The 21025-nt window shown below is 46.2% G+C and overlaps 2 protein-coding genes across 7 annotated transcripts in view; one reads left to right on the forward strand and one right to left on the reverse strand.

The window, feature by feature from the left end:
* Positions 1-6750, forward strand: part of NRDE2 (NRDE-2, necessary for RNA interference, domain containing) — a 47652-nt gene extending 40902 nt beyond the window's left edge. For 2 of the 6 annotated variants that reach the window (XM_060004053.1, XM_060004056.1), the window contains 3 exons: positions 771-909; positions 4111-4182; positions 4701-6750. In XM_060004053.1, the coding sequence (XP_059860036.1) occupies positions 771-909; positions 4111-4182; positions 4701-4826 (337 nt within the window). In that variant the 3' untranslated portion in view covers positions 4827-6750. Of the gene's footprint in view, positions 1-770; positions 910-4110; positions 4183-4700 lie in introns of those variants that run through there. The other 4 variants (XR_009518303.1, XR_009518304.1, XR_009518305.1 and 1 more) reach the window with 4 other exon arrangements.
* On the reverse strand, positions 6747-19835 carry PSMC1 (proteasome 26S subunit, ATPase 1). The gene is made up of 11 exons (XM_060004057.1): positions 19787-19835; positions 16567-16620; positions 15876-15972; positions 14096-14220; positions 13297-13482; positions 12980-13108; positions 11791-11887; positions 9428-9617; positions 8801-8952; positions 8071-8225; positions 6747-7099 (listed from the first exon to the last, which is right to left on the reverse strand). Exons 1-11 carry the CDS (start codon positions 19787-19789, stop codon positions 6965-6967), a joined length of 1323 nt encoding a protein of 440 aa, XP_059860040.1. The 5' UTR covers positions 19790-19835; the 3' UTR covers positions 6747-6964.
* Between the last annotated feature and the right edge of the window lie 1190 nt (positions 19836-21025).

Raw genomic sequence — 21025 nt, forward strand, 5'->3', positions numbered from 1 at the left:
TTTTTAATAATTTTTAACTTTTATTTCCTTCCTTTCTTTCTTTCCCTTCCTTCCTTCCTCCGTCCCTCCCTCCCTCCCTCCCTCCCTTCCTTCTTTCTCCGTTGGGTCTTCGTTGCTGCACGCGGGCTTTCTCTAGTTTCATTGCGGTGTGCGGCTTCTCACTGTGGTGGCTTCTCTTGTTGCGGAGCACAGGTTCTAGGTGCGTGGGCTTCAGTAGTTGTGGCTCGTGGGCTCTAGAGCGCAGGCTCAGTAGCTGCGGTGCAAGGGCTTAGTGGCTCCACGGCACGTGGGATCTTCCCGGACCAGGGATCGAACCCGTGTCCCCTGCGTGGGCAGGCAGATTATTAACCCCTGATGGGAGGTCCAGAATAGTATTTCAGTTTACTTGTTTTTTACTTCTTCCGTCAGGATTTTATTTACTCTACTTTCAACTGAAAGGTCTTTCTTTCCCATAGGGTAGAATTTGCACTCTGCTGATGAAAGGGTAGGTTTTCCTTAGAAAACAGAGAAGCAGGGAGTTTGTGTGCCTTCTAGGCAGACCCAGTGTGGCGGAGACACCACAGCACCCTCGACGCTGGCTTCCTGTGGCCCTGGAGGAGCCACATCATACTATATCCTGCACCCCCATGTCCCCAGACCTGGCCGCAGCACTGCCTCCGACGTGCTCAGATCCAGTTGTCGCTGACGTCAGCTGTCACTGACGTATCTCTTCCCACTGCAACGTAGGTGTGGGAAGTTGTCTTGGAGGTACATGAGCTTTTGTCTTGCAGGGTAGATGGTAGAGAGGTCTACGCCACCATTCCCGAGACCGGCCTGACACATCGGATCAGAGCCCTGTTTGAAAATGCGATGCGGAGTGACTACGGCAGCCAGTGCCCCTTACTGTGGAGGATGTATTTGAATTTTTTGGTAAGAAAAGATGCGGAGTTTTTGTGTTTATGCAGAGCTCTGCCTCCTCCTTCGTAAGTGAGCGGTGCGGGTGTCCAGCAGCCCGCACCCCTCTCAGCCTTGGCTCATCCTGTGGGCATCCTGGTGGGATGACGTCAGGTCCCTCAGGACGTGGGAGGGGTCACAAGTTGCCTTTTCTACTGGGGCCTTTGGTAGAATGATAGCGAGGAGTGATGCCCGGGCTGTTCGGTGCAGCAGAATGTCACGTGGCTTTCTCCTAGTTGATGCTGTTGAGTCAACAACTTGGAAATAGTCTAAGAGCTTTCATTTGAAAGAGACCTAAATTTGTTGCTGTTCTGCCTCTAAGAATTTCCAGGTCCTGATTCTGTTTTGTTACTAAAAGATAAGATTCAATCTGGAATGTGGTTTTTAAAATAGACCTTTCCAAAGCAACTTCGTTTTTACTTAAAAGTACCACAGTAATTGAATATGGCGAGATGCCATTTAGTTTTGTTAATGTGTTGTGCAGGCTGAAAGGTGGTTCCTGGGCTTCATTCCTGGAGTCTTGAATTGTCTTTGCCTTTGCTTAAAGGCTTGGCACTGGGCTGGGCCTCCTTTACTATAATACATCTACTGCTAAGGTGCATGCTTTTTTAGAAACAATCTTCTAGGCCACTTGAGTGTTGTTTAGCTCAAGGCTATTGAATCATATCACAGTGACCTCCATTGAATATTGTACCTTTCAGAAGTCAGGAGTGACCTTCCTGGAAAAGAAGATAAATATGTATCTCTCTGATTGTTTCCATAGGATAATTTCTCAGAAGTTGATCGAAGTATTTGAACATTTCCCATTGACATTTGACAGAGTCGGGTGTAAAGAGATACATAGAGTGTAAGTTAGGGGTTAGGAGAGGTTTGGGCCTCCCCCATCCTCTTAGAGTCCAGAATTCATCGGGGAGCACCTCCCCTGACCTCTGAAAGGCCTGAGTAGCAGGGAAGGACAGATCTCAGGACAGCACACCCAGGACAAACGGGCACAATTTTGTGGGCAGAAGTCGGCATCAAGATGAATTACCACCAAAGTTTCTGTGTTTTTAATGTTTATTCTTCAGACTCAAAAGCTCAGATTTTACGTCTTGACTCCCTTGTGTGAAATGGAAACCTTCAGAAGTCCAGACGCCAGCGTGGTGTCCGTGGGCACGCGCGGCCTGGACGCGGGCCCTGCCTGTTACCAGAGGAGGCCACTGGGGTGCAGCAGGAGGGCTGGGTTCCCACTGAGCTCCACCCCCGTGGTCAGGCCCTCACTGAAGGAGCGCGCCAGATGCTCCCTAATGGTTCCAGCGCTAACGCTCTGGGAGTCTAAGCCAGTGAAAGACTCTAAATTTAAAAAGAGGGAGAGCTTGCACACTTGCCAATTTAACTTCTCCGGTCTTTTTTAGGTAGAGACAAATAGGGTGAAGTGCAAACTTGTAGTACTTTCACTGAGGATCTGCCATGAGCCAAGTCTGGGTAGACTGTAGACAGAAAAATTCTTGTTGACTTAGAAAAACAGCCTGGGACCATTAAGGAATGTCTGTCTTTTTGGACAGATTAGCATCAGACCAAGAATTAATTAGAGCAGTGAAACTCCTAGCAGTTTCTGAGGCATCTGGGTGAGCTCCTAACGCTTTGATAAACTCAGTGAAAAAATCAAATTAGGGCCAAAATGTAAGGTGTAGGCTCTGAGTGCCAGGAGAGGGCAGGACGCCGTGGGGCCACTGTGGAAGGGTGTGGCTCTGGCTCCCTGGAGGAGAAACGTCACTACCACTACCACGCTTTCACCTGGCGTTTAACCCTTTCATACCTGATGCAGCAAAGGCGTTTTCCAGTGGCTGACTGATGAAGGAGATAGCAGAGGGCAGTTCTCATTTGAGGCTAGCCAACTTACGTACCTGGATTTGCTGGATTCCAGGGTTAACTGTGAGTCTCACAAATACAGTGGTTGAGAAAGTACAGGAGTACAGTTTTTCTTCTTTCAAGAACAAAGCCTTAAGTGTAGTTACTATTTTAGCAGAGGACATTGAAGTATTTTGGTGTGTGAAAAAAGGACAGCTCACACTGGCTTCTTGGGTATAAGTTCAGAGGTCCAGCCTCAGAGTGGCCGAGGCTCATACCAGGGAGGGAGGCAGGAGTCCCCCGGGCCACGCGGCTGACTCTGTGGGTGGCACTGGGAGGGAGTGAGGAAGGCCTGCGCCTTGCCGGCCTGAAGGTTATCACAGATGCTGGTTACAGCCCGGAGTTCCAGTCTTCCTGACTGTGGGAGTTAACCTGAAAGATCTGAAAAGGAGGCGAGGCTGTCCTTGGTAGATAGAGGTCCTGAGCTGTGGATAGGGGTCTCTTGATGCCATCCCCCGCGTTTCTGAGAGGTCGGTCAACAGCCCTCACCGGTCTTGTCTGGACATCATGCCCTGGCTGCCTGGTGGGCAGAGCCAGCGTCCACTAGAAAGCTCTGCTGTGGGAAGGGGAAGTCTGGCGGAGGTGGGTGGGCAGGAAGCCCAGGAACAGACTTCAGCTCCATGAGCTCGGCTTGTGCCCATTCACAGCTGCGGACGCCCGCCTGGGGAGCTGCCCGGTGGGTTGTGACTCCCTGGAGGAGGGACAGATCCCTCCCTGGGACTTGGGAGAGGCCCGGGGATATGGAGGGGAGGACACACGCTGCTCCAGCTTCCACAGCAGGTGTGGAAAAAGCGCCTGTCTGTGAGTTGATACAAGATACAAGGATTTTATATCAGTATAAGAATGTGCTTAGATGAAAAACGTGCTGAATATCTGCATGCTCTCAGACTGAAATTTTTGACCCGAAATTTGCTTTTGATAAGGTTACTGATTCAGTAATCCTGGTCACCTCATTTCTCTAAGATAGTTCTCAAAAAATGGCAAGTATTAAAGCAAATATTTTCTCTGTGTAAAGTTATCACCCTCACCTCGTGCACAGGCCTCGTTCTAGGCACTCTTAGTAATGCCAGGTGTGATGGCCCAGTGATGGAGGAGATGAAAACAAGTCAGAAGTGTTAAAGGTCAACTCCAGGCCCACTGAGACACAGCAGTGGCCCCTGAGGGCATCCCGTGGTACATGGACCCATACCACCCATCAGCCACTGTGGCAGTGCCCCGGGTGGATCAGTACCGGCATGGCCTTGGATTCTCTTTTGTCATTTTTGTATTTTTTTCCCCTTGCCTCAGGTTTCCTTAGGAAATAAAGAAAGAAGCAAAGGTGTGTTCTACAAAGCCCTTCAGAATTGTCCTTGGGCAAAGGTGAGTTCTAACGGCCATGGTCTCTTCAGATTCCCAAGGACCTCCCTGCCAAGCCTCATCCAGTCAGTGTCATGGGGACAGGGCACTTCCCAGGCCTTTCCATAGTCAGAGCATCCCCTTTGGAGACGGAGGGGCATTTGTGTCCTTTCCCTGCACTGGAGCTGGCGTTTCATGGGAGCGTTGCTGTAGGCGGCTGGTGCCCAACATTTGCCCAAAGCTCAGCCCAGATGCTGAGAGCGTTGGGATCCGCGTCCCAGCTCTGCCCTGTACAGCCCAAGTCAGGAGACGTTCAGAGACCAGACTGATGGTGACCGCAGTGTCTGCCCACAGCTGCCGGCCCCACTTTGGAAAGAGAGGGTCTCACTTTGAGTTTACTCACTTTCCCTCTGCTTTTGAGTTCAGCCCTTCCTGAAGCATGTCAAGGTGTTGCTGGGTTAGGACAGCAAGGGGAGCGTGGGCTATGGCGGGGCAGCTGGAGGGAGCGGCCGGCCGACGAGGATGTTGCTCTCCGGCCCCAGGTGCTGTACCTGGATGCCGTGGAGTACTTCCCCGATGAGATGCAGGAGATCCTGGACCTGATGACGGAGAAGGAGCTCCGGGTGCGCCTGCCGCTGGAGGAGCTGGAGCTTCTGCTTGAGGACTAGAGACCAGGAGGGGAGCCTCGGCGCCGGCCCCGTGGGAGCAGGAGATACCAGAAGAGACGGTGACACATGCGTGCGAGTGTGTTAAGACCTCTGCCTTTGGAGTTTCTTTCTTGATAGTTTGTGTCTGGGTTATTGGTCTCTCACCTCTTGCACATTGTGTGTGCAAATGACACAAAACCATCGTTTTGCATATTATATATGTGTGTGTATATATGTGCATAGACAGGAATCATGCTAAGTGATAAATGAACCTGTCATGGTTGATGTGCGAGTTCTCGTTTGGTCCACTCTTCCCCTGCCCAGCCAGCGCCAGCCCTGCTGGGGTGAATGTACCTTCTCGGTTGGCATCCTTGGTGGTCCTGCCAGGTCTCCTGGGTCTTGCAGTCAAAAAAAAAAAGGTCTGGTTACTCAATACTAGGACTTCCTCCCCTGGGCTGCTTAGCAGATTTTACCCTTATCTTCAGACCAGAGCAGTGGGGAGTCGTTTAAACTTTGGTATTCTCACCTGTATCAAATGTGTTAAGTTCTCATTACTCCCTGAACCCTATTCAGTGACGTCCTCGACTACGGCCTGAGCAGCCAGCGTCGCTTGGGAGCAATGTAGACCCTCAGGCCCCTCCCCAGCCCTGCTGTCAGAACCTGGGCTCTAACAGGACGCCCTGTTAGGGGACTTTGTGTGTACGTTACCGTGTAGAAAGCACTGCCTGAACAAATAAGGACCCCGCTGCCGGGGAGCTCACCAGCAGCCAGTCGTGGAAAATGGAGCGAGCTCCTTCCTACCAAACCCAGTGCTGCCTGTGACACGTGCCGAAGGTGGCTTTCAGCGGTGTTGGCCACGCTCTCGTTTTGATTTCCAGGAACTGAGTTACATTTGACTGAGAAGAAATTGCTTTATCTTCTCTGAGGTCCTGCTTTTTAGAAAGTGGACAGCTTCTCTCTGGCTTTTTTTTTTTTTAAATCATGCTCTCTAGAATTGCTGCAAGCATATTTCCTTGGCACCTCATCCAGAAAGGCCAGTGCTGTGGCATAGAATTTTGGCTAGAAATCGATGGACACTGGTTGGGAAAAAGCAGCAGAGGGCAGCACAGCTACAGCAGCGGTCCCCGACCTTTTTGGCACCAGGGACCGGTTTTGTGGAAGACAGTTTTCCCACAGAAGGTGGGGTGCGGGGAGGGAGATGGGGGATGGTTCAGGCCCCAATGCGAGCAGTGGGGAGCGGCAGATGAAGCTTCCTTCACCTGCTGCTCATCTCCTGCTGTTCGGCCCGGTGGTTCCTAGCAGGTGGAGGCCCAGGGACTGGGAACTCCTGAGCTAGAGCACTTTCTAAAGAGCATCTTGGAGCACCCAAGGAAGCTGGCCAACCAAGTGGAGGCTTTCCTTGATCTGCCCCACTTACAGGCTTTGAGATGGAACTGTTCTGAAATGAGAGAAGAGCAGGAAATAATAGACAAAGAAAAGGGAAGGGAAAGCTTGACACATTTCTGAACACTCTTGGGAGGGATCAGGTTCTGAACCCGAGAAGAAGGGATGGCAGGGCTGGTATGGGACTCTTCAGCCCTGCCCTTTTGAGGTCTCTTGTAGGAGCCTCAGTCTCTTAGCAACAGCGACACCTCCTTCCTGCCTCCAGAGCACTGAGAGCCCACATGCTCCACCGACCTTCCAAAAGGGAAGCCACGGCTGTAGGGACTCCTCAGCCCTTGTTGCTTAAGCAACAAAGATAGCCGCTATTTACGTATGCTCGTTGCTTTCCCATCAGCTGCTGTTGAACAACTGCCGCCAGCTCTGGGGGTGTGACGGGGCAGCAGGTATTGAAGTCTGCAGTCCTTTTGGCCAGCCAGCTTCCTTAGCACCCAGATCCATCGACTTGCTGCTACCGAGCGGCCGGTGTGGAGGGCCCAGAAGCAGGATTCAGTGTTTGTTTGAGAAAGAGCACGCTTTATTGGCAAGAGAGCGCTGCACGCGAGCAACATACGAAGAGGGCTGGACGGGCATCCTACACATCACATTCCAAAGGTACTCGGGGTGCTGTGCTAGTGAAGATCAACCACAACATGGACTCCTGGGCAACTTCCCCAACCTCTCACCTCTGAGGGGGTCGACACACTTCCAACCTTTTCCTGGAAGGCAACTGTGGTCCACTAGAGATAGAGCCCCTCAGGGGTGCCTTCTTGTTTTTTATAAAGGACATTTTCTTTAGACTTTTTGAAGTCTTCATTTGTTACTTTCATCCTACGTTCCCTCAAGGCCATCAGACCAGCTTCCGTACAGATTGCCTGTAAGAAGGAACAGTGTGTTCAGAAAGTGAAATACTTTTTATGCTAACAATTCAGAGAGTGCTATTTTGAAATCTGGTGTAGGCACCCAACCTAAACACGAAGTTCTCAAACCATTTGGGAACGATTAGATTTTTTAAATGTTTTAAACATTCTAATTATTTCCTCAAAGGACCTGAAGTGGCTTAAACTGGGAATATTTCACTAAGGAAGAGGACTGGCTCAGGTTCCAACTCCCGCCGTGTGGCCTGGCAGGTCAGTAAGTTCTCACAGCCCTGCTTTCATTAAAGGCAGTAATCCTCCTAAGAAATAGATAAAATTATTCCAGAAATTTAGAGCCCACATAGAGTGTACATCCATTTCATTTACCTATAGTCAGAAGAGAACTTGTATTTTCTGGTTAAATATTTACAAGTTTTAGTACAGTACTTATTCTAATAAGAACCCAAGCAACATGATATGGTAAAAACACAATCCTGGCACTGAAGGTTCTATCTGGTTATGGCCTTTAGGATATTTATTTCAGATGGTTCAGAAGAGAGAGTGTTTCTGCATACAGAGAGAAGAAACAGGTAAAAGGGTAACTTTTGGTAAATGGGGGTGATGAGTATGTGGGTGTTTTTGTTGCAACTTTTCTGAAGGCTTGAAATTTTTCTAAATAAAAAGTTGGTGCAGAATTTTAAGGTAATTTAAATTTTAAAAAGAGAGAGTTACTCCCCAACTGAGACACTAACCTAGTTCTGTAGATGCCAGGGATACGCAGTTCAGTGCAGGCACCAGCGTGAAACAGCCTGTGTGTGCCGCCCCTACCTAACCATGGCATCAACCCAGGTCCTCCCCCAGAAGGCAGGCTGTGGCCGTATGCAGTGCTGCCAGGCCTTGCTTTAAACTCCGGTCATCTGGGAAGACACGTCCAAACTCATACACACATATGATAAAACAAAGGGGTACAATCCAGCCCAGGTCCTCACCTTGATGTCGGCACCAGAGAGGTCATCTTTAGCCATGATCAAGTCATCCAGGGTTACGTCGTCTGCTAGTGTCATCCTGCTCGTGTGGATCTGAAAGATGCGCTTCTTCGTCTTTTCATCGGGCAAGGGGAACTCGATCTTCCTGTCGATGCGGCCTGTGGGTATAAAAGGTTTTCAGTCACACTCCTGGGGGCCCCGGGAGAGGCCTTAGTCTCCACACGAGTAGTCTCAGTCACATAGTGTCCTATGGAAGGAGGTCCAGCTCTTAAAAAGTGAACACTCATGTCTGTAGTTTGTAAATATCAACGTTTGAATTCATCTCATTTACAGAATCCTCTCTGCTCTGGTACTTTGGGAAACAAACGAAAGGAGAGATTCCTAAATGGCACAGTTAGTGGAAAAGGACAGATCAATCATGTTAAAAACATTACAAAAGACAGTAAAATTAGCTACTGCTTCTTTTGGTACTACCTGAATGTAAAAAATGGACCTGAGCTGTCATATTTCTTCAAAAAAAAAAAAAAAAAAAGGCGTCTCGAGGCTAAAAGGGCCAAGCTACACAGACTACATCACGATTATCTCAAGGGAACACAGTTTTGGTGAATTATTCTAAGTTTCCAGGCAGTATTTGCCTTACACGTATCATTTATATTCTCCCCAAAGTGCTCCTAAGAAATACAAATCCACATAGGACCTTCATTCTCCACAATGAAACCAAAGCAAATGTGACCTGGTCTGATAAGTGCTGGGTCCAAAGTCTCTATCCGGTTTGTGGCCATGATGACTTTCACGTCTCCCCTTGAATCAAACCCATCCAACTGGTTCAACAGTTCCAACATTGTTCGCTGAATTTCTCTCTCACCACCGGAATTTGAGTCATACCTTTGGAAAAGAAGTGAGGGAGAAGTGAAGACCCAACTGATCTCCTGTTAAAGGGGATTACAAAACACAGCTCTGTCTCAGCCTATATGTCACACCCTCCCAAAGCCCAAGATAAACAACACATTATTTTCTTCGTAGCAGTTTTCATGCCTGAAATTATGTGATTTATTCAGTCTCCACAATTGAGCTCCTCAAGGGCAGAGACTCATCCTCATGGCTGTGTCTCCAGAGTCAGGATGGTGCCATGCTCAGAGCGGGTGCTCAAGGCATGGCTACTGACCAGTCAACTGCCGGGTAGTTGTTACCTGGCACGTGGGAGAGCAGAGCCTAAAGAATCCATGGAAGCGACCCAGTACGGACTGTGGCAAACCAACATGCAGGCCACGTAGGGAGTGCCCAGCGGTCGGGCGTTCTCAGAGACGGACCATATGGTTTTTACCTCTAAATAACACAAAAGAGGTAAGAGAAAGTCTACCTTTTCGTCCCAATAGCATCAATTTCATCAATAAACACGATGGACGGTGCATGTTCTTCAGCAACTCGAAACAGTTCCCGAACAAGTTTGGGCCCATCACCTAGGTACTTCTGAATAAGTTCAGAGCCAACGACTCTCAAGAAAGTGGCCGAGGTTTGGTTTGCTACTGCTTTGGCTAGTAAGGTTTTACCTGTTTTAGATTGAAAGAGAAAAAAGGGGAAAAAAACTCAAGTGCTGTTTTAACTTTAAAACCCTCATTGTCACCTTAAAAAGACATAAAGAATGGGAGGATCCCTCTGTGAAAAGCATTCTGTTCTCCAAAGCAGACAAGAGGAAATTCAAAAAAACCTAAAAAACATATTTTGATTATTTTTAACCATCTTCCTAAATTCATCAGGATAATGTCAGAAAATACTTTTTACTGCAAAGTTGCATGTAATATTAACCTGACCTATGCAACCAGGGTTAGAGAACCAAACTCAACTCCTACAAAACTATCAGTGATGAAAAAAAGGCCCGGGAGCCCTAGGTTTGACCGAAGGACACATAGTGTCCCTGAGCAGGGCCTGCAGTGCCCTGGGGCTTCCTGAAGACGGTGCTGTGGGCTTGCCCCAAGGCTCAGTCAGCTGAGCCAAGACCAGCTCCTGATGAAGCCCACAGCTGTGAGCTGCTGAAAGCTCAAGAGACTTTTCTTTGTGGTGTGCCCTTATGGGACGTTCCTCACTGATCTCAGGGAAGACCTGACATTTCCAACCCTGCTTTGTTCCCTGATATTCCTCCTTCAGATCAAGAACAAGAGTAAGCAAAGCGTACCAACTTGAGAACTTTCGAGCTCAAGACCATGGCCCCTTTGATGGTGAGGGCTGGGCAGTCACCTCAGGACACAGAGGCAGTTAGAGGCAGAGCTGGCAGAGGACCACCCTCAGGCCTGTAAGGGGAGGGGAGGAGGCCGGCAGGCCAGTGAGTGAGTGACAAAAGATTTCGTGCAAGCGGGAAGGACAGGGAGTTAAGCTCAGCAACAAGACGGGGCAATGGCGTTCCCTCAGCCGGGCAGTCAGAGTGGCAGGTTCAAATGCCTATTAGAGGGCTGGACTGCTTCCTGAGAGCATCATTTAAGGATGGCTGACAGAAGACCAAAAGGACCTTCTAAGTGGATGGGATCTTACAGTCCAGAAGCAGCCAAGTTCAGCTGCCGGGATGTTCAATGGCCAGAGGGATCCCTGAACCAGTCTTCTCTTCTTCCCGATAGGGCTGACACCCGGTACTCCACTCCAGCCCTTGTCAGCACATGTGCCCCAAAGAAGGCTCACGGCTGCGGGTCAGAACGCCTGTGTTCCAGCTCCAGCCCTGGTACCAGCTCAATTCCCAGAGCTAATGGGGCCTTGGGCTAGTCGCTGGCCTCTCTGAAACTCACTTCCCTGGGCTATAAAATGACAGGCTACAGTAGCTCCCTGCCTCCGGGTACAGCTGGCTCCCTGTCCCTCCAGCGTGGGCAATCCTCAGTACAGACCCTCTTGGCAACATGGCTTCAGTTCACTCAATCAAATAACCTCTCTTCCTTCGGAATTTACATAGCAATGACTATACAACTTACTCAGGTCAGCTTACTGCATAATGAACCAGATACGTATATGCATTTTTATCTTTATCCATTTATTCATCCAATGGTAGACTCATTCAGTACCAGTGGACCAGGAGGATGAACCTAATCTGAACAGCACAGGATAGCTTTTAAAACAGTGGTCCTCCACCAAGGTGCTGATGCTTGGCCACACTCCAGATGAACAGATCAGAATCTTCAGGGATGGGAGCAGCCATCAGTATTTTTTAAAGCTCCCAAGGTGATTCCAACGTACAGCCAAAGTTGAGCACCCTGTTTATTTTTATTTTTTCTTACAAAATATTTTCAACAGACTCACATTACTCTTTAAAATATTTAAAGGCATTATGTTTTACAACATATAAATCTAGCACATTTGAGCATACAACAGGTGCGCTGGGGAACGGGAAATGGATTCACATCGAGCAGGCATTTTGGGGGGGCTGCCTACTGGTGTTTATCTTCTGTTGTAATTCCTACTATTGTTTTTAACACATTAACTCTGTTAAGTCTACAATTACAAGCCTAAGATAGTTCAGTTTCTTAGTACACCTATTATACAGAAATATATACTTTCATGCAATAGGTATGTTTCCAGAGGAACTGCTTATTCAGAAATGTCCAAAATGCTGCTTAGAGCACATTTTCAAACTAAGGAAGTGTGGCATCCTCACTCAACAGCTAAGTCATTATAACCAGCTAGTGCTGCTGCTCAAGAGACGAGCTCAGTGCCTGGAAAGTGACCAACACAGAGCACACATACCTGTGCCAGGTGGACCATACAGAATGACCCCCTTAGGGGGCTTTATACCCATCTCTTCATAATATTCAGGATGAGTGAGTGGAAGCTCCACAGATTCCTAAAGAAAACAGACACTTGGTAAAAATAAAAGGCTTTCTTACTGAAATTTATCAGATTCATTCACTGACATCATGGGTACATCTCACTTTCAACAAAAATAAGCTAAAATTTCAATTATTCTTGTTAGAGACAACGTTTGACTTCCACCAGCAGCAAGGACACATTGAAGAGGACCTCTGTCCTACCTGAGCTCCCAGCACTGATCCCCTCTTCCTAATAGCACCCGATTTCCCTTTCATTTCCCAGTAAAAGTCAACCTTGAGTAACATTTAAGCCCTTCCTGAGCAAAAGAAACTTAAAGCTAAAATTCACCCTTTTCAATGAAACTGCAGGCAGGAGCTGGCAAGATTTTCTGTTGTGACCACCAAGGGACATGATGGCTATTTCCCAGCTGTCTGAGAGTCACCAGTGGAGATCTGTGATCACTCTGAATGACCTCCCTGCAGATGAAAGAACCTGCAGAGGGCTGGCCCACCACATGCCCCTGACCCCAGGACCCTGGCAGGAGCTGGGGTTAATGTTCTAGACGCCAGCACTGTGCAAGTGTGTGCCACTCACCCTACCCCCAGACATCACTGGAGGTTTCTGGATAGCCACAGCTGAAGTCAGTACAATTGGAAACATGTTCACACAGATAATTATTAAACATTACATGTAAAAAGTATTACACTGCTGCTGCCGCAAGAACTATCATACAATTTATACTTACTTCTATCACCTAACTCAGTATTAACAACACAAAACACCACCACTAGTAAGGTCTGAGTCAGCTACTGGTCTGATCAATAAAGAAAAAATAAAACATGCAAAACAACTCCAAGCACTGTAAATGAGACAGCAGTAAGAAACCAAAGGTCTAAAATCCCAGAGCTCAGGACTTCTCTGGTGGTCCAGTGGTTAAGACTCCAAGCTCCCAATGCAGGGGGCCCAGGTTCAATCCCTGGTCAGGGAACTAGATCCCACATGCATGCTGCAACTAAAGAGCCCGCATGCCACAACTAAGACCTGGAGCAGCCAAGTAAATAAATAAATATTTTTAAATAAATAAATAAATACATAATAAAACCCCAGAGCTGGTTCCTTGACATACCTTAATTTCCTGGATTTGGTTGTCTAAGCCCCCAATATCAGCATATGTCTCCTGGGGGGCCTTTTCCACCTTCATCACTGTGACCAAGGGATCCGTGTCATCCATCAGCACCCCTATCACAGCATGCACCTAACAGGGAACATTAAGCTTTAACACAGGCATGTAAGGTTCACGCAATCCACTTACAATGAAATGGCAATCACAGAATTTTCTCTACCCTTTGGAGTGCTCTGGTGATCTACTTCCACGGGACAGGTGGATGGATCTGCAAGCAAGAAGCAAGCACTCCGATGGGCTTTCTTAGGCTATCAACTTACCTTGTGGTTGAGCAGGACCGAGCAGCCCGGTTCCAGCAGATCCTTGTCTACAAATGAAAGAATGCTGACATAGTGTTCTGAGCCCACAGACGTAGACACGATGGCATGATTGTCATCAATGATCTCTTCCAAGGTTCCTACCGACATTGGGGTCCCCCTCAGATCATCTACCTTTGATCTTTCCTCCTACATAAGAGTAGGCCAAGAAGGAAAAGCAGATTAGACCTAAAAAGTAGACGATGCTGACAGTTCACGAGATTCACAAAGCAGTTGGTACTTTTCAAAGGCAGCTAAGGATTTCCCTGGTAGCGCAGTGGTTAAGAATCCGCCTACCAATGCAGGGGCACGGGTTCGAGCCCTGGTCTGGGAAGATCCCACATGCTGTGGAGCAACTAAGCCCGTGTGCCACAACTACCGAGCCTGCACTCTAGAGCCCGAGAGCCACAACTACTGAGCCCGCGTGCCACAACTGCTGATGCCTGTGCGCCCGGAGCCCATGCTCTGCAACAAGAAAAGCCACCGCCATGAGAAGCCCGTGCACCGCAACAAAGATTAGCCCCTGCTCGCCGCAACTAGAGAAAGCCCGCGCACAGCAACGAAGACCCAATGGGGAGGACCCAACGCAGCCACCAATCAATCAATCGATGAATAAATTTAAAATAAAATTTTTTTTAAAAAGGCAGTTAAATAATAATTCATTAAAGGCAGAAAATGAATTTCATTTATTCATTAACAGTTTTAAGTTCTAAGTAGAATTCAATTGGTAAAAAAAACAAGTTACAGTAATTTCTCAATTTACCTCTTGCTTTTCTTCTAAAGGCTTCATTTGTTCCTGATTTCTAATGAATTCTTCCTCCATGAGAAGATAGTCTTTAATTCTCTCTAACTTCAATAATTTTAACCGGCACTGAGTGTGAGGTGTCACTGTAATTAAAAAAGAAAGTTTTATTATACTTGGAGCTTGAAGTTTGCAATTAATTCGGTTCATCCTTAAGAACAAAAAGAAGTTAACACTTAAACTTAGTTTAGTTGGACAGACACTGAAAAATTCAAAGTTTGGTGACCCGAAGTAACCAGGTGCCTAAATGCAAAGGGGAGAGGGATTTTATGTATTGGGTTGGCCAGAAAGTTCGTTCGGGTTTTTCTGTAACATCTTACAGAAAAACCGGAATGAACTTTTAGGCCAGCCCAATAATAATGGGGATGAGGCCTATGACCAAACAGATAATATAAATGACATGTGGTAACTGTCTACAAAGAAGAAAAAACTCATTGACCAAAAAGATAGTTTGCTTTGGTTTATTACTCCCCACAGGTGCTAATAAAGATAGCTGCAGGTGCTGTTCAGTCAGTATAGGTTGTTGCACCCTAGCTGTAACACATACATTCATTTATAGGAGGATTATGAAATACTGGGGATATTAACATACGTGCAAATATTTTTTTCCACACTCGTATGTTGTTTCTTTTGGCCTAAAGTCTCGTGCTACATAGGACTTTTAACATTTATATAGACAACTTTTCTTTTGTAGTTTCTGGGTTTCTTGGCTTCTTCAAAAGGTCTCTCCTCCCCTAAGGTTAAATGTATTCCTGAATTTTCATTTATTTACTTATTTACATATGTATATCTAACTCATCTGGCAAAGAGCAAGGGGTCTAATTTCATTTTCTCTCAATAACAAATAAAAGATGCCAGCCATTTATATTAAATAACCCATCCTCTTCCACAGAACAGAAATGTCACCTTTACCACATAATAGTTATCCATAACTTGACTCTGTTTTTGAATTTTATATGCTTTTCTGGGGATCTGATGATCTGTTCTTTATCAATACCATATTGATTCACTACGGTAGGTTAACGGCACATTTTTTTACTGTCTGACTCTATTATTAACCAAGCAATATTTTAAAAATGATTTTATTGCATCTAAGCAGGAATAGACTTGTTTAGATGATAGATGAGGATGGCAGAGGTATTTGAGCTGAAGCCTGAAGGGATGAGAAGCAGGCAGCCACGGGAAGGACTGGGGGAAGAACATTTTTAAGCAGAGGGAAGCAAAGGCCCTGATGCAGGAGATTCAAAGGACATGAGGCAGGGCAGTGTGAAGAACGACACACAAGGGGAGTGCAAGAGGCTGAGGATGGAGCAGTGGGCTGGGTGAGGTCACCTGATTGAGTTTTATTCCTTGCTTGGTAGGAAGACATTGAAAAATTTTATGTTCAGGCATCGCATGCTGTGAGTTCCAATACACTAAATTCCATTTCTTCATGAAATAAGTGTATCTTATCTCTAAGGTAACCAAGCTCAACCTGAGTTTTCTAATCTAACCCCGTGCTCTAATACACTAGAGGAGCTGGTTATTTAGAGGAAATTAATGGAATTTCTTAAAATGAATAACAGTCGTATCCTGTGTATACTGTTAAAACCAAAATACAGCTTTTATTCCAACCTAGAGAATGCCCCACAAAGTCACAGACCTAGAGCTTCAACCACACCCTATTTCCTGTCTCCACATTCAGACCTCTAAGCTACACACACAGAGATGGTCCCCCTAGGAATCGGAACCATGTCATTACCCAGGGGCAGTTTGCTGGCAGCATCTGGTCCCTTTGTTTTCTTCTTCTTTTTCCCCACTCTAGTTGGTACAGGAGGTTCATATTTCTTTTTCTTGTCCTTGAGTTTTTAGAATAGTAAGGAAACAAAATCACACAGAAATCATATTAAAACACAAACTTACTTATGCGGGACCATCATCTATTTTCAGGTAATACAATTTTCCTCATCTTTCAGGATGTTATTAAAGACTGTCCTAAAAAAACCCCAAAATCTGTTTTTACATTCTACAATGTTAATATGTGAATGTAACTGATCTTTATTATAATACACACTGACAGATCATTCAATAAGGAACAGAAGTCAGAATTCAGAATAATATGCCAGAAGTCTGAGGTGAAATGATTTGACACAAGTCTTCACACCTAAGGATATTAAACACTAAAATCATAGGCAATTTATTCTAACACTTCTGTAACGTTATTAATTTTACACCTTTAAAAATCATTAATTCATAAATACCTACGTGACGGTCAATAATCTTTTGTAAAACACGAAAAGGGTATTGTATCTGTAGGCTAGGCTGGTTAAATGAAGAGATAATTTATTTTGCATTTTAAAATTCGTGAATCCCCAAAGAACTTCTCAGCTGAGATCTGACATTTTCCGCAATTTACTCACATGACAGACATATCTGGCTTCTTATTTATTTACCTTGTCATCCTTCTTTCCACCTCCAGGACCATGACCACCACTCTGACTCTGACCCTAGAAAAAAGAAAAAAATTAAGACAGAGGTATAAATTCAGAATATGATCACTTCAAAAAACCCTTCTTATTCTCCTGCGATTCTAAGACACCAACACTTCCCCACATTTTAATATTTCTGAACTCAAGATATACCGTGCAGTCAACGTGTACATTTAATGTGGCAGAATTTCTTTTTCCTGGAAAGCTGTTAGATCAATGGTGCACCTTGCCACAGACTGCATCTTAAATCAAGGACAACTCTATTAAGAAACAGATATAACTAATGTGTCATTATGAGACTAAGATCTTAAGACCACCCTTTCTTGAGGGGAAGGTATAGAGCCTGACACTCTCTAATATAAACTACCTGGCTGAGGCCACCAAGAGCGTATTTCATGAAATTGGGCCATGAAAGCTAAATCATTTAACCTACTCAACAATCACTTGTCAGTCACTTACTCCTTACTAGCATCACGCCAAGATCCAGGAGACTTTCCTTTCAATGGCAGCTTAAATACCTCCCATCCCTAAAGCCTGGAGCGCTCGGGCAGGTCCTTCTTCCCAATCTAAAATGTTGAATCACCTTAAGCTATCAAGAACTTAGTGTATTAATAAGTTCAGTGGGATTTCTGACTTTAAAACAGACCCTTCAGTTACAGGACAATGTTTCACACAGAGCAGTGTCTCAGAAATGACGGCATTTGAAATGAGCAATAGTGAATTTACTTGACTAGAGGGGCCCTCTGTCCCCTCAAATCACTTCCTCTAAATTAACACAGCACCAGCTTCATTATCAGGACGAAACAACCCTCTCATCGTTACCTGAAAGAGTTAAAGTCAAATCTATTTCCCAACCTGCAGGATTCTTAAAACTTTGCACTTTATTCTGAAGAAGGTAATTCAAGGCTCTGAGAAGTTTTGGGAAATAGAATTTGTTTTACTGCATTAAGCGTCCAAATTGCAGGCCTTTCACCATCAATTACACCCCTAAGGAAGTGCGCTGTTGGCTGGGGCAGCTGTCTGAGATGTTTACGATGCGCCTAAGTCTGTACTAGACGTTCTCCTTCACTACCGCATTAATCCCGGACAATCCTTCAAGGTAGGGTTCATTACTACTACTTTCTAGATGAGGAACTGCAACAAGCCTAAGAACATGGGCTAAGGAAATAAATGTATCCAGGTTTGAATTCCGACTTCATTCCTAATAGGCTATGTGACCTCAGGTAAGTCAAGCCACCTCTCTGAGCCTTGGTTTCCTTAACTGGAAAGTGGGGATAGTATTAGTTCCTATTTGTTGCTGAAAATGAAGTAATGCACGTAAAACACTTCAAATTTGCATGACTCATAGTACCTACTCAATACAATATCATTGGTGAATAAGAAATGTCAGGGTCAGGATTTGGTCAGTCTGGTTATAAAGTCTGGGCTCTGAAACAAGTCCACTCTGGTTCAGTTCTTCACTCTCTCTTCTGTCCACACCCTGTCTCTGTTTTGTCCAGGCCATCATATCTTATTTGGGCTCTAGTCTCCCAACTGAGATTTCCAGGTCCAGTTTCTTCCCTCACCAATCCAATTATTACCACCTACAGCAAAGAGCCAATCCTTTAAATCTCCTCAAAAACCTTCAACTGCTCCCTAACATTTAGAGTGTAATGTCCAAACTCTTTAGCTTGGCATAACTGGCCCTTGCCAAACTGGCTGCAACCAACTTTCCCCAGGTTCATCTACCTTTCCCATGATCCTACAAGTCTGGCCCCACTGGACGACGTTTTCCTGAGTCGGTCCCGAACTTCATGTCTGGGCCATTTACATGATGTTTCTCAGCCTCAAATAATAACAAGTATATGCATTACACTCTGTGCCAAGCAGCGTGCTAAACATTCTCAAGGTATCATCTCGTTTTATTCTTAGACGCTATGAGGTTGGCACCATCAATACCCCTAGTTTACAGATAAGGAAATGAAGGCTTAGAGAGGTTAAGTGACTTGCCTGTTGTCGCAAAGCTGTCAGAGAGGTAGCCAGGAATCACACTCAGGTCCACGGGACACAACACCTGTGTTTCTCTACTGCCTGAGTAACTAGTACCTCATAGCAAAGACCCACAGGGTTCGTGTTCTAGCACAGCCGCTTACCCTGTCTCAGTTTCCTCCTTGGTAAACTGAGGATAATAATAATTACCTCAAGGGACTGTCGAGAAGAATAATGACCAAATGCTGGAAAAGTACCTGCCACGTGTTTATCATACCCAGAATACTGCTACCCCGAAGTCCTTCTAAGACCTGTAAGACTGTGGTCGGGACTTCCTGCTGTTCACGATACAGGCCAAACACATTCCCATCTCAGGCCCTTTGCACTTGCTGTTGCTTCTGCCTGGACCAGTTTCCTTCAGGTACCTGCATAGGCTACTCTCTCATTTCATTTAGATCTCTGCTCAAATCTCACCTCCTCATCGGGACTCGCTGACATGCTATGTAAAACAGCTACCCCTCCCCATCCTACCCCCTTCTGCAGAACAGCCCTAAGCGACGGCCACCCGCCCCGACGTCATATCACATATCCCTTCCTCTATTTTTTGTCTGTCTTCTTGAGAATGTAAGCTCCAAGAGGCAGAGACTAGGTCAGTCATGCTCACCCCCTGTATCCCCAGCGCCTAGAGCAGAGCCTGGGCCCTCCCTCCGCCAAAGTGCAGCATCAATCCGCGAACTAATGAATAAATGCTAGCTGCTTTTATTATTACTAGCGCACCACGGGACCTTTCCCTCCAAGGTCCACCTGTTAGAAAGGCATCTTAAGGCCTCCGTCAAATGCCTCCAACTCCGGGCGGTCTCCCACGACTCGCTCTTCCTCCTCAGCTGGAGCGAATCCCTCCCTCCGCTCAAGCCGCACATCCCTCCACTTGCGCGGCTCCGAAAGCCCTCGTCCCAGTTACTCGAGCAGGCTCCCGCCCAAACACCCCGCGCCGGTTGGCAGAGCCCTGGCCGGCGGAGGAGTGAGGCCGGGCCACCTGACCCGCTCCGCCGCCCCCGTGGCCCGCCTGGGGGACCCTCCGTGCCAAGCCCCGGCCCCGGGGCCCCAGGATAAGGCCCTCCCCAGGAGACCGGGCCGGCGGGTGGACCGAGTGCCTCCGGCAGCCGCCTCGACCCCGTCGCACCGCCACTACCAGCCGAAACCCTTAGTCACTCACCATCTTGCTTCGGCCGCTCGAGCCGCCGCTGCCGGAAGTGCACCGCCTCGGCGGCCCGTCAGAGGCGGAAGTTGACGAGGGACTCCATGGAGGCCGATAGGAACCAAATCCCGCACGCACCAATGAGCTCTCAAGGCTTGTGCGAGCGGGTGGGCAATGATGCGCTAATTTACAAGCGAGATTTGAGCCTTATAAATATTTAACTTGAAAAAAAATTTAAATCGCAGTTATTAGGTTATTGTCAACAACTTAAGACAATGACCTCGACTGTCACACTAAGACAATTGTGAAAATATAATTTTTTTTAATATGCAAAAATCAAGCTGGGAAGACCTTTACTTACTTCTCCAAGAACTGGACTGGCATTTGGAACTGAGAAGTTAACATATACTTTTGCACCAACATTTAAGCTCTGATTTGGTCTCTGGAATTAATCTGCTCATCTGTCTCATGAATCATCTAAATCTTTTTTTTTTTTTTTGATGACTTGTGATGATGCCAAATGTTGTCTTAAAAGTCCTCATCTTGCACCCAGTTTGTAAAGTTCGTCATTTATTACATCCAGCAGAACATCAGAAAGATGGCAAGCATCCTTTTGGCCACTGTAAACTTCCATAACAGGTGCTCAAAATGCTGCATCTCGCTGAACTGGAGAGATGGATTTATTTGTCTGATTTCCACCCCATCCCCATCCAGATTAATTTAGGCATTTTAATTTTGAAAGTCTAAAAATATTTCCCTAACACGCAACAGGAACTTACTATTTCCATTTCATCACTAAAATACTGTAATAGAAAGTCTTGACACTGTCAACCTCCACTAACAAATGTGGCATCTACATGATACATGAAATGATGTGATAGGTTAGGGACAAGAAAACTCTCCCTTCAGGAAGGCGGAAAGCAATTCCAGAGTTGTGCAGAATATCTAGGAAATCTGTGTGTTATCTGAAGAAGTACAGTGCCCCTGAGATTGCGTCACATTCAAAGAATATAGGCTAATAGCGAAAACTTAAGAATTTATTCTGGAGGATGTTCATTAAAAAAGACTTCTTAACGCAGAGCAAACATGGTCCTCTCTTTCCCCATCACGGACCCTCTCAATATTCTCCACCCAGCTGACAAGAAATCAGAATGTTTTCATGCTAAAAATGAAACTAAATCTTTTTATTTTAGATACTAAATACTAAATCTTTTATTTATAAAAGAAGAGCAATTAAACAGGCAATCAGCACAGGGA

Source organism: Delphinus delphis, chromosome 2, assembly GCF_949987515.2.
Source record: "Delphinus delphis chromosome 2, mDelDel1.2, whole genome shotgun sequence".
Classification (NCBI taxonomy): Eukaryota; Metazoa; Chordata; class Mammalia; order Artiodactyla; family Delphinidae; genus Delphinus; species Delphinus delphis.